Consider the following 13,696-nt stretch of genomic DNA (forward strand, 5'->3'; position numbering starts at 1 on the left):
TGGGAAATGTCGTGTTATTCAAGGGTCTTATTTTTGTTTTGTTTTTTCCCCCTCATTGAAGATTTTTTTTTTCCTTCAATTGTTTCGGAGGAACAAGAGTTTAACAAACTTCCGAAACACAAGGAACCAGGAAAAGAGGAAGACCAAGAATAAGATGGAAAGATATGATTAACAATGATATTGGAAAGAGAAATAAGGACCCTAGTGGGGAAATGTCGTGTTATTCAAGGGTCTTATTTTTGTTTTGTTTTTTCCCTCTCTTTGAAGATTTTTTTTTCCTTCAATTGTTTCGGAGGAACAAGAGTTTAACAAACTTCGGAAATACAAGGAACCAGGAAAAGAGGAAGACCAAGAATAAGATGGAAAGATATGATTAACAATGATATTGGAAAGAGAAATAAGGACCCTAGTCTCATAGAAAACAACCAGACTTTTAGAGATCGATTATGGTGGAGAGGTTTTGTAAATAGTCCACCTGTCGTAAACAGAACGACTTAGCATATGTTTGTAAGAGTATTATAATATGCAAAAATTAATAAAAGGGGTTTTTATTGAAACTGTTGACAAAAAAGGGACATTTCAGTCCTAGGCTGCACTGGCAGATTAAATAAAGTAATAACTTACCGGGTTTCCGGGGCTTATGTGTAGGGGCTGAACAGCCCTAAAGGATGGGTTAAGCTTCTACGAACTTACAGGGTGAACTATAAACTATAACTTACCAGGTGGACTATATGGATAGCAAGTGAGGAACGGGTCCCCGCTTGTATCTTGAGGACAGAAGCACACGGGTTGATGGTTCACCACCGAGCACATTGCCCCCACACCACACGCTGATTGACATGGGTTACCACACCTGGAAACGAAAAATAATAAATTTGTTGGTGTCCAGAGATGATATCCAGAGGGCGAAACATGTCTGTCTTCAAATAAAACCAACCCTACCAACCCAAGTGAAGGGTATAAGTCATGTTTTCATCTCAAAATAATAAATGTGTTAGATGGAAATGAGAAAAAACCTTGACAACGGAAACCGAGAGCGAAAGAGAAGTTAAGAAATCTAGGAAAAAATAACCTCATAAATGGGTAAAAGGGGTCTCAAAAACCCACTTTGATTCTCTCACAATTCCAAGAAAATTAGCAAGTTATGAAATATTCGGCCTGAGGGACCACAAATAAAATTGAAACCATCTCTAGAACATTTAGGCTGTGTTTATGTACAGGGCTGAGATGAGCTCGGACGAGGTGAGATAGGATATTGAAAATCTAGGAAAAAATAACCTCATAAATGGGTAAAAGAGATCTCAAAAACCCACTTTGATTCTCTCACAATTCCAAGAAAATTAGCAAGTTATGAAATATTCGGCCTGACGGACCAAAAATAAAATTGAAACCATCTCTAGAACATTTAGGCTGTGTTTATGTACAGGGCTGAGATGAGCTCGGACGAGGTGAGATAGGATATTGTTTCTACAGTTTTGCATTGGAGTGGTAACTTAAGCAAGGATAGCGTGGGATTGTTGGGCATTTTTTCTAACCCTCTGTCCCGGCGGCAATTTTTAAAATTTATTTTATATTTATTTGTGTTTGCTTTGTAATTCGCTTGTTTGTAATATCTAATTTAAATGAAAAGTATAATATAAACGTGCAAACTAGAGATAAAAAGTAAAAAATGAATTCAGATTGTACGCGTTGCGGAAAAAAAAATCAAGATTTCGAATTTCCCGCCAACTTTACAAGTTTACAAGCTCATGAAGGCTCTGTGTTAAGTTACCACATCATTTTCCACACGCCAAGAAGGCCGAGAATGGCCTATCTCAGCCCAGTACATAAAGAATTAAATCAACCTTGGGACTGGGATTTCGCATCTCTAAGAACTACTAACTACAGTATTCGCAGAGGAAAGGTGTCCAATATGAACCTCATATAACCAAAAAATCAATTATTTCAATGCTTACCTCCACAATGTTTGAAAGCATTGCCCACTGTTCCCTCAGGACAGAAGCAGTAGGGAGCTCGGTTCGGATCGCACACAGCACCCGCACCACACACATTCGGTTCACAAGGTTGGCGACGTTCCACACAGCCTCGGATTGTGTTGGGCGATTCTACGTAGCCTGGTAGACAGGTGCACTGAGCGAAACCGTTGTCTGGGATAGAAAGAAAACGGAGGATTAGGAAAAAATGGGTTCAGATTTTCAGAATGGAATATGGAAGTGAATAATGAAATGAACTTTTTTTAAGACGGATGATAAATGGATGATTGAAGTTTTAGGTAAAAAATCAGTGTCATTTTTTCCTCAGATTAAAATCTCTTTCGGTCCTTTTCCGATGAACGAAAAAACGGGAAGGTAGGTTCTATCACTAATAATCAATTATTAATTGTCCCCTTAGTACTAGTACAACCTTTTGATTAGCTTTCGACACTGCAAGCGCGTTCGATAGAACTGATAAATGACCCAGAAAAAAATCTGAAAAATAAACATATTATCCTATGTTATAAATACACGCATGCTTCCTCTATGGACTTACCTAATAGGGAGCACTGCGTGTTGGGACCGCACGGTGAGTTGTGGCACGGGTTGAGTGGCAGAGTACAGGGTACGGAGGGCGGATCCCCGGTATATTCGGGCAGACAGAAGCACACGGCGGATCCGGATACCACGCGGCACCCTGTATACGGACCGCATGGGTTGGGCGAACACTCGTCTCCTTCGGGAACTGAAAAACGAGATAGTAAATGGGTTAATATAGTTTTTAGATAATTAATTTGATTCCTATAGTTTTTAGATAATTAATTTGATTCCTATAGTTTTTAGATAATTAATGGGTAAATATAGTTTTTTTTTTTTTTTTTTTTTTCCCGAGACAGGCCATGTTGAATGGGCAGTCCGAGTTGCACAGGCACTCCGGCCGGCAGTGGGGCAGCCACGGCGCCTGCGGGCCGGAACACGGGTCACACATTGCGACGTGCTCGGAGTAGACGGAACAGGAAGAGTACGGGTCGCACGGGTTGGGCTTGCAGGCGAGCGAGTCGTTTGAGGGGTACGGTGGCAGGTAGGCTGTGAACATAACGAGGAGAAAGGTGAATAAATATTCGAGAAGTCTACAAGATATGGCTCTCTTTTAACTTTTTGGGGAAATTGATTTATTTAGAGCGAAGTGTAAAACTGTAAACACAGGAGGATGGCAGTACATAGTCTTGCCAATTAAGAGTGTCATACATAGGTATGTATTTTGTTTGACAATCAAACTGTAAGTAATGTAGTGGATAAAAGGTTTTAGTAAAATGTAGGTACCTACCTAAACATGTTCTTTCTATGCTTTGCAATTAAAACCTCTGAAATTCAGGGGTATGAGAGGGAATCTGTGTGTAAGCTGGACGATTTATAAGCTAGTTACATTCAGTTACCTATAGAGTGAAGACGATATATATGCTGCACTCTGGTGGGATAAAAATTTCCTGACTTTTTCTGATTTTTGTCAATTTTTTGGGAAATTCCCTGACTTTTCTAGTCTCCATGAAATTCCCTGACTTTTCCCGGTTTTCCAGTCTGGTATACACCCTGATTCAACGTACTATCGCCGAATTTTCATCAAGCAACAGGCAACAAATCAGGCTGAGAACAGGCTGCCTTTCAAGCAAGAAGCTTGATTAAGAGAGCTTGTAGACGGATACTTACTGCAACTCTTGAACGGATTTCCAGTCATTCCCTTAGGGCAGAAACATATCGGGCTTCCATTATCTACTTCACATAGGGCGTGATAGCCACACGGATTGGGTGAACATGGGTTGGATGGCGGTAGACAACCTGCGAATAGAATAGAATAGAATAAAGTAGAATAGAATAGATATAGGGTAAAATACCCTAAGTAGCAACACTGGAGGTGTTTCCAGACTCGGAAAGTAAATAATAATAATAATAATAATAATAATAATAATAATAATAATAATAATAATAAAAGAGGAGATAATAATAATAAGCGGATTCCCGGTAAGTCCATGATTACAAGTACATACAGGGTGGTGTTTCTCCACCTTACAACTCGCTCCAAACCCACAGGACCCCGGGCATGGATCTCGACATCGGAATCCAATACAGGCCTGAGTCCAGGGGCAGTTGTCGTCGACTGTGCATTCCGGCCCTGAGCAGCCCTTGTGAGGATCTCCTGCCATGCCGTCTGGACAGAGGCATTGAGCCTCGCCTGAGAATGGGGAAGACGAAATAATTGGTAAGGAAAATTTTTTAACATTTATTTTTTATTTTATTTTATTATTTTTTTTCATTTTTTTTAAGAGGTTTAATAGAGGGAACCTTTTACAGAATAGAAATACAAGAGAACACACTTTACTAGAGGGAAGTCCCGAAATCGAAGAGAGAAGGAAAACAGGATAGGAAAAAGCCAACCGATCCGAGAACGAACATTATCCGTTCAGGATAAAATCCGCCCCCGGGCGGGAATCGAACCCGCGGCCTAGCGCTTACAAGACGCGCTACCAACCAAGCTAACCAGGCTGGCAGAGGAAAACTCAATTTTTTTCTACCCAAGCTGGGTGAGGTTAATGTGACTAGGCGGGAAGGCGGGTAGCTTGTTGCTGAATGATATTGAAATGGGGGTCTTTTCTGATGAAATTCCCGTGTGCGGAGTCCAGTATGTAGGACTATTGCACCCTTGAAAGGAGGGTAAAATCCCACTAAAAACTTTAACAGTTATACAGTGAAGTCAGAAGAACTCACCTGTCGGGGTCACTTGGCACGTGGCGTAATGTCCGCACGGATTGGGATAACACGGGTCTGATAATACCGGTGTACAACCCGAGTACGGATCCCCTTGGAATCCTAGCTTACAGAAGCATTGCTCTGTGTTGCCTGTGACGTAACAGTCTGAATTAGCACCGCAAGGTCCCGGCATACATAGGGATTTGACTGGTTCTGTGGAGAAGACAGGGAGAAGAAGATGAGATAAGTAACTGCCCTCGTAAAAAAAAACACAATTTATCATTTAGAGATTTAGACCTATGTAAATCTAGGTTATGAAAGCTCGATATTAGTTACAAAGATGCAAGACAGCAAGAGTAGGTATCATTACCTTTACGATATGCGAAAGAAAAAGGTAAAAATACCCACTGTCTTTCCGTGATAAAGTTAGAGGTGAAAAATTTCTTCCTTGAGTTACTCCTGTTCTATCAACTAAACTACTATGTACTAAACTATCTATTGTTCTAACTATAATTCTGATTCTACCACGTATGTAAATTATATTTTCAGTCATTTCTATACCCCTTTCCAAAATTCTTAACCAGCATTTCCACTCATTTCTCATCTTTTTCTTTCATGTCAAATGCTTTCCTCAGGTCCACAAAGTCCTCAAAATAAAGAACTACTAACTACAGTATTCGCAGAGGAAAGGTGTCCAATATGAACCTCATATAACCAAAAAATCAATTATTTCAATGCTTACCTGAGATGTGTAAAGACTGACTGACTGAATTAAAAGACTTGAATCCCACACAAAGACTGAATGACTTAAACAGTCCCTACTCAAAGTATAGCCAGGCAAACACTTGCACGTCGCCTTATGGAAGGCCACATCACACACACTTTTCGTGTTTAACCTAACCCTATAACAACACTGCTCAACACACACTTTTCGTGTTTAACCTAACCCTATAACAACACTGCTCATTGCTCATTTGTGACAGCTCCCTTTTGTAGCAATTTTTCATTGCCGTGGCTTCTGAACTAGTACAATTGAATTTACCTTTGAGCGGATTTCCAGTATAGCCCGGCAAACACTTGCACGTGGCCTTATGGAAGGCCACATCACACACAGCATTCGGTCCGCAGCGACATGGATTGGAACATTTGCCGTTCAGACATGCTTCATGCGCGTGACATTCTGAGTCCGATGTGCATCCGGTCACTGTAACACGAGAAATGGGGACAATAGTGGGTATTTTAGTACAAAATAATAATAGAGATAGTAGAATTGGATTAGTAAAAGTAAAGAAGTGGATTTTTGAACTTATTTCTTCTTTAAGTATTCCCGAAAAGAAAGCTAGAAAATGTTTTGAAGACAGCTAGATGTGATCTTTTTAGGTATTAACCTATCTTTCTTCGACCAGTAAATCCTTGAAAGGAGGATAGCAAAAAATCATTTTTCTTTTACCTTTTTGACTCTGCAGTAGCATGCCCTGCAAAGTCTCGGATTTAATGCTGGTATACTGATGCTGGTAGGTACAGAAGTTGCACAAAATAACCAGATCAAACCGTTGAATTAATGACAAAAACCGTAGAATAGAATTTCTGTAGACTGACAACAGTCTTAAAAATGGAAGTTACTGTGGGATTTGAACCCAGAACCTTCTGCATAAGAAGCCAAGCGCGTTACCGGATCAAACCATGATGAAAGTACAAAACCAATAGTCAGAACAATACAAGAAACAATAAAGTACCGTCAATTAATTTCAAAACTATAAACTTTGAGAGTTGCGAAACTTTAACTTTCAATCCCAGGCCCGAGCTTAGATGAATAAATTCATACGATGAAAAAAAAAAAAAAAAAAAAAAAAAAAAAAATCTTTTTATGGGTGCATTTATGTGACGCACTACCGTGCGGCGAGTGGGGGAATGTCTACTAGGTAAATGGAGCGATCTGATTGGTTACGCTGAGATGCGAGGACTGCTTCTATACAATCACTCTAGATTTCAATCCCAGTCTTTCCAGTCCCTGTGTACAATCCCAAGCATGTATGTACCATGTACCTACCTACTGGGTTTGTTGAGATTTTACACAGGGACTGGAAAGACTGGGACTGAATTAAAAGATTCAACTCCCAGGGGACATTGATAGGGGTTCTACCCGGGTAAAATCGGGATAGAATCCGGTTTCTACCCCGGGTATAATCGGGATAGAATGCGGTTTCCGGATCGGATTAATCCGATCTTATCCTCTTTTCCACCCGGATTATATCTGGGTTCTATCCGGATAGAATCCTATTTTGGTTACTTGGGGGCGGATTCATACAAAGTCAATTATTTTTATTTTATTTTTTATATTTTTATGGGAAATGGGTAAAAGGTGTGTGTTAAATTAGTATGTCTATCTCAAAATGCATACAAATCGGACTTATAGTTCGGGCATTATAATCAAACCAAGATACAAACTAAATGCCAAGTTACAAAGTCATCGCGTTAAAAGTTAAAATTCAGTTCGCTCGTTCACCAATCGAGCCAGACCTCAGCCCCTGAGATACAAGTAGGTCAGTCAGTATAAAACAGTAATGGAAATAAAACATCAAAATACAACACTGAACAATAACAGTATTAAAAACCTTAAACCTTAATCACTATAAAAAAGCTTGCTAGTCAAACTAAACCTAGTCGATTCAAGAAAGTGTAGGTAGGTACCTAGGTATTTCATACCTAGTCAATTTATGAAAGTGTAGGTAGGTAGTAGGTAGGTAGGTATTTCATAAGGACTCAATGAATTGGAACTTGTTTACTTATTACTGTGCAAGCTAAGCATAAAATAACTAAATAACAATAGATAGAGGTAATATGTCCCTTATTTTTTATGGTTTGAACATTGATTCTTTCATTACTTGAGTTATGAGGCCAAAATATCTGATGAAATATCATGCCTCTAGGCTGGGATTGAACCCGCGTCCTCCTGGTTACCAGGCGAGCGCCTTGACCACTACACCACAATGACAGTCGAGCTTTCAAGGTCAAGTAGTACAGTAGTAGAGAATGGCCTTGACATTAACACAATTTTGTACTCAACGCCTCAAAAGTCTAATCTGTCCAATAGATATGTACAGTAGAACCTCGATTATTTCAACACCAAAATCCATTGTTTTTTTTTCTATCTTTCAAATGATACCCTATAGGAGGAAAAGGTCATAGAAAGTGATCATTTCAACTACCCCCGGTCCCAATTAGTTGAAATAATTGAGGTTCTCCTGTCTGTTATAAAAACCTACCTACGTCCTACACCTAGTCTATTAAGTTTCTTTTAATACATAATTTTAAGTAGCATAGGTAATAAGGTGTACCTATACATAAATACACAAGGTAGGAAACATAAATAGATATATTAGTCAGGGAAATACGTATAGTAGCTACACACCTACCTATTCGTGCACCTAAGGGGCGTCACTTATCACACTTATATACTTACCTTGCATTTGCACAAATGCATACACCACCACTTGCATGAACGCATACAGCGGTCGACTCATCACAAAGTGGACTTAGCGATTCTATCAAATACGGGAACCTACTGGCCTTGTGTGCCTCACTCAGCTGACAGGCCTGTCGCACATTGGAGACGAGCTACTTTAGCGCAGAGACGCTCGGTTTTAGCGCAGGGACGCTCGACCTTAGCGCAGAGACACGCGACTTTTAAGGTGCCTTGGTAGACTCCGTAGAGAGAGTGGTCTCGCGAGATCAAGTCTAGCGAAAAAAGTCTACAGTATATCGGCACCTTTCACTATCAGGTAGACCTGAGAGACGAACCTTTTCAGTCGTACCTGATAGCCAGTGTGTTCATCAGGTGTCAGGTAGGTATACCTGATAGTGAGTGGCTGGCCTTAGAAGCGTGATGCCGCCTGAAAAGTCAAACCTGTGAAAATGATACACACCTCATTCTGGAGACCTAAAGCGCACACCTCCACTGTGAGGTCCCGATCATTTTGCATAGGTTTGCATGTAATTTCGGGCTGCATCGTGCGACTCTGCACTAAAGTTGCCCGTCTACGTTTCCAATGAGGGACAGGCCTTGCTTCTATGAACCCAGTAGGTGCAGTTTATGTTGTGGTTCTAGGAAATGCATCTACTCATCACTGGTAATAGCATTCTAATAGCGTTATCTAATAGCTCCCCTACTAATAGAGAGGTACCTTCGTGTCTCACAGTACTGAGATGATTGAACGAAGTAAGATTCCAAGTCTTAACTCAAACACTGAGAACAAACTAGGGTGCCAGCAGACCAATCGGGTGACTGGGTTCCGGCACTCTACTATTGAACTCTATATCGGGAAGCTCGACACTATAATATAGCATTCCAACAGCCTAAATCAGGGGAAGTAACCCGATAATAGAGTTCTTCCATCCTAAACTTGTGACACCCTGTCACTTTTTTTTTTTTTTTTTTTTCTCAGTGAACATCTTGTACTTGGGAACTGTAACTTTCGAGGTCTTATCGTCCCGAAATCGTTGATAGAAGGAAGACAGGACAGGAGAAAGCCAGCCGTTCCGAGAACGAACCGTATCTGTTAGGTAGTCGAATACTGTCGCTTTAAAACAATACCTACCCGCCACTCCCGCCAGCCTAGTTAGCTTGGGAATCGAACCCGCGACCTAGCGCTTACAAAGCGCGCTACCCTCCAAGCTAACTAGGCGGCAAAGCTTTGCTATCGACACCATTTCCTTCATTCACATTGTAGTCTACAATTCTACATCAAAATTACAGCTAATAGTACGACCATAAAAAAATAAATAAAAAAAAATGAAAATGGAATGAATGGAGTATTTTAGATTGGCATTTGACATGCTACGGCAAAGGAAGGCTACTTTGACATGCTATTGCACAGAAAGATAACCCCTTGAGTATTTCGTGTCCACTTGCACGTAGGTAATATACGAGATATGATTATGATGTATTGCCTCAGGACCTTTTTCACGGAACGAACGATTTTATTACTATTTAACTCTTTGAAGGTTGACAGGGGGGTGAAACAAAGTTCAATATAGAGAACTGTAAAGACTGTAAACTATAACTGAGGTAGAGAGATGTGTAGCTCAGGTTTTATCGTCCGAAATCGAAGAAGAAGGAGGACAGGATAGAAGAAAGCCAGCCGTTCCGAGAACGAACTTAATCTGTTTAGGATAAAATTCGCCCTGGGCGGATATTAAACCCGCGATCTAGCGCTTACAAGGCAGGCGCGCTTCCAAGCTAACTAGGCTGACGGGTAGGTATCGTGTTAAAGCGACAGTAAGGCCATTCGACTACCTAACAGGTTTAATAAAACACGATATATGAGTCACTTAAGTTCACCTTGTACTAATTTCCTCTTCAGAGCACTTGACTAGTCCCTAGCAGGGACTTTTCGGTCTTATAAATCCCTGCCTTGATGGGACTTTTTACTCGTTTCCCAGCAAGATAAACCAAAGGGACTTTTCAGTCCTAATCGACCTATCCCAGCAGAATAATACCTTGTTGATTCTGCTGGGATAGGTTTACAGGCTGAAAAGTCCCCTCGTTTATCCTGCTAGGGACTACAAGTGCTCTGAAGGGGAAATTAGTACAAGGTGAGTTTTTCCAAAAGTGTGTGTGGTCCTCAGAGGTCAGGTATACCTGATAGTGAGTGGCTGGCCTAAGGTCGAGTTAAAAAGGTCGGTATTTGGGGACGAAACAGTCAGTATGTCTAGCAATTCTAGCATGTTTGAATCAATAAACAACCACGCTGACATTCTTTATTTTTAGACTCATTTAATACTGTGCTTACACATAGCAGAACAAGTAGCCCATTACAATAGTCTATTTTCGAATACTAGAAGGCTAGAATAAGCCAGCAGCGATAGCACGTTGACTACACAAGATCCCTATGGATCACTGGAGATAAGCAACGTTAAGCGTGTTTAGTATCCGGATGGGTGACCATCTGGGCAATCGTGTGCTGGCTTTTCCCCGCCTCACTCAGGCTGGGTTAATGTGAGTAGGCGTGTAGGCCCTAATACATTTTTCATGTACCTGCTAGGATTCGAACCCAAGGCCCCCAGATTAGTAGTCCAGCATTCTACCTCTGAGATATTGAGGCTGTCAAATGAAATCTCAATATTCTCTTCAGTAGAATAGACCTAGTTCTAAAGGTGTGTCCAGACATAGTCGACCGGCCATCGCATCGATCGACGAGATGAATCTATGTTATCGAGGCAGTGTCGACGGTTCAGTCGACATCGATCGAAGGCCGGTGGACTAGGTCTGGACACACCTTAAGACCTACGTATAGGTATGTTACAGTAAAAATAAAATCAAATAAAAATTTACAAAATAATCAACAGATGGAATAACTTTCGTAATAAATATATCAACTCACTTTATTTTTCGTCTTGATTAAAATGACTCGATATCTGGGGGGGGGGGGGGGGATAAACAAGGTTTTTCATATATCTGTACAAAATAATCAAAAATGAAATGAAATAATGATAATAATAGTCCTTTAATTTCGTCTCAAGCTGGATATAGGTTTCCGTAGCAGAATATGATTTGAAATATTTTACGCAAGAAGACCCCAACCTTTTCGAGTAAAACAGCTCAGAGTTCCAAGTCCTTTTTGATCAAAACACCTTTTCTAATGCAAAATGTTGTCAAGAATCAGCCTCAGAAATAATCATGTTGATATCTCCCTTTTTCATGAAGATACGAGTTTTTGTACTGGCCTCCCAATACTTTTCAATGGAAATAAAACAATTCGAAGCTGTTGTACTCAAAACTCGATTTTCTTTTTTAGGCTTCTTGAATAAAATACTTCGATTGGAAAGCCTTCAAGCTAAATACCTAAATAGGTACCTATAAAAAAAAAAAAAAAAAAAAAAAAAAAAAAAAAAATTTTAAAAGCACATCCACTACCAAGGTAGGTAGCTACTAAGTTAATTTTTACCAAAAACATTATTTCAGTAGGTATCTATTTAGGGATCAATATAATACCATTGTTCCTTTATGTATTACACGAGAAATTTTTCGCAATGTTTTTACTTTCAAGTACAGGTAAAGCCCACCCTGAGGCTTAGATGTAAGGGAAAACAGCCTAATGTTTGGGTTATGCTTATAAGAATCTCTACCGACCTATGTAACTACCTACTATAAGTAACATAATCTTACACAGGCTCCAAAACACCCTGTACGCATACATAAAAGCCACACACATACCTACTTACCTACACATTATTACCATACATCAACCTGAACGAAATGCTCGCCTTTTTTCAATAATTTCAATTTGGAAGCTCAGGTGTTTCAGCCTCCTGTTCTAATGGCTATACCCTATGCCCACTATCTGAAGCGACAGTAAAATATCACGTCATATCTGAGGTTTGATTTAGGACGATAGGTTCAGGACAAGCATTTGTATGTGCCCAGAATTCTGAGTGGAAGGGATTCCGAGGAGAAAAATGCCTCTTTTTTCTGCGTTCTTTTTTTTCGGCCTAGCATTTTGCTTTCAGATAAAGATTTTGATTTATAATAGTTTATTATGGGTTACTATAGTTAAAGGTTAAATAAAGGAATATTTATTTATTTATTTACAGGACTAATCCTTTTTACAAAAATGAAAATAGAAAAAAATAGACTAAAAGTAAACAGACACAAACAACAATCAAATACAGTAAAAAAAAAATAATAATAGTAAAATGAAATATAAAAGGAAAGTAAAAAGTAATAAGGATAGAACCCCGTGGAAGATTGAAGAGACCTTTTGCAAAGGCAGGGGATAGATAAATATTAATGGTTACATATTAATGATGATAATTTTCCACACTAAAAAATAAATGAAGAAAAAATCCTCGCAGTTAAATATTATTTATAATCCTGATAATAATTATTATAAACATGAAGTGTTAAATATTTTACTTTTTTATTGGGGAAGGTGTTATCTCAAGAAGTTATTTCTTTACACTAGAAAAAACACAATGTTTCACAAAAAGTGCACAAACTCACCCTCTTTAAAGGTGTAAAAATATAAATCATGATAATGTGAGAAATACGATCTAAAAGTTAACAAAAGTACACAGCTAGGAAGTGAAGATTTAAAATGAAAAAGACTGAAAAATGTATTTCAAAAGATTTAATTTAACTTTTTTTTCTGTAAACTTTTGAACATTAAAAACATAAAATGGAAACGAAGAGATGAAAAATTGTGAGTTTTTTGCATTTATTTTTCTAAACAAAAGCAAGAAAAGTTATAATTATAAACTCAATTAGGGGATAATTGCCCCCTTGATAGAAAGACATTATGCAATAAGTAGGTATGTCTGTTTGTCAGTACCAGTATATTCTGGAAGATTAAAAATAATAATATATAAATGAAGTTTTTAAAATACAGGTCAAGAGCATAATGTGCTCTTTTTGTGTTAGAGTTTTCCATCTTTAAAAGTGGTAAATTTTCAAGGTCGTCAATGAATTAATATTCTTCTACATCTATTTATCCATAGATAATGAAAACTATTTACATAAAAAAATACATACAGCTGATATCACTATGAGATTTCCTTTAAACTCGGTTTAAACACAACTTGTAAAATATATTTGATTACCTACTGTAACTACTGATACCTATTGTATGTGTTGGAACTGGGTATACAATTTGGAATTAAATTCTGACTGAAAGAAGGTAAACATAGGATGAAATTCAATCACTTCAGCTTCTGGATGACAAATTGAAAAGGAAAATTCACTCGTTCAGTATACAAGACAAGGCCGTTGAGATATAGCTACCTCGTATTTGTACGATATCGTACTTTTGTCTATTCACTTTTTGTGTTCTTACTGAGAAAACCACTTGAAACTCCGCATCCTAAAAGGTTTATTGATGGAGTAAGACAGGATAAAAGTTCAATCACCGCAGGCCTCAGGTTAAATACCCAAATGAAGACAGGAGTTCAGGGGTAGGTCAGGATACCAAGTCTAGGCTGTC

At 38.9% G+C, this 13,696-nt stretch overlaps 1 protein-coding gene across 1 annotated transcript in view; it reads right to left on the reverse strand.

Annotated features, from left to right (window-relative positions):
- The window catches only part of LOC103506874, a gene marked incomplete at its 3' end in the record, with an annotated part of 106,217 nt that extends 97,700 nt beyond the window's left edge, over positions 1-8,517 (reverse strand). Inside the window, 6 exon segments of the mRNA XM_026821856.1 lie at positions 716-853; positions 1,946-2,147; positions 2,530-2,718; positions 3,681-3,809; positions 5,761-5,922; positions 8,182-8,517. Of these exon segments, the coding sequence (XP_026677657.1) occupies positions 716-853; positions 1,946-2,147; positions 2,530-2,718; positions 3,681-3,809; positions 5,761-5,922; positions 8,182-8,242 (881 nt within the window).
- Between the last annotated feature and the right edge of the window lie 5,179 nt (positions 8,518-13,696).

The sequence above is a fragment of the Diaphorina citri genome, unplaced genomic scaffold (assembly GCF_000475195.1).
Source record: "Diaphorina citri unplaced genomic scaffold, Diaci psyllid genome assembly version 1.1 scaffold269, whole genome shotgun sequence".
In the NCBI taxonomy this organism is placed as follows: Eukaryota; Metazoa; Arthropoda; class Insecta; order Hemiptera; family Psyllidae; genus Diaphorina; species Diaphorina citri.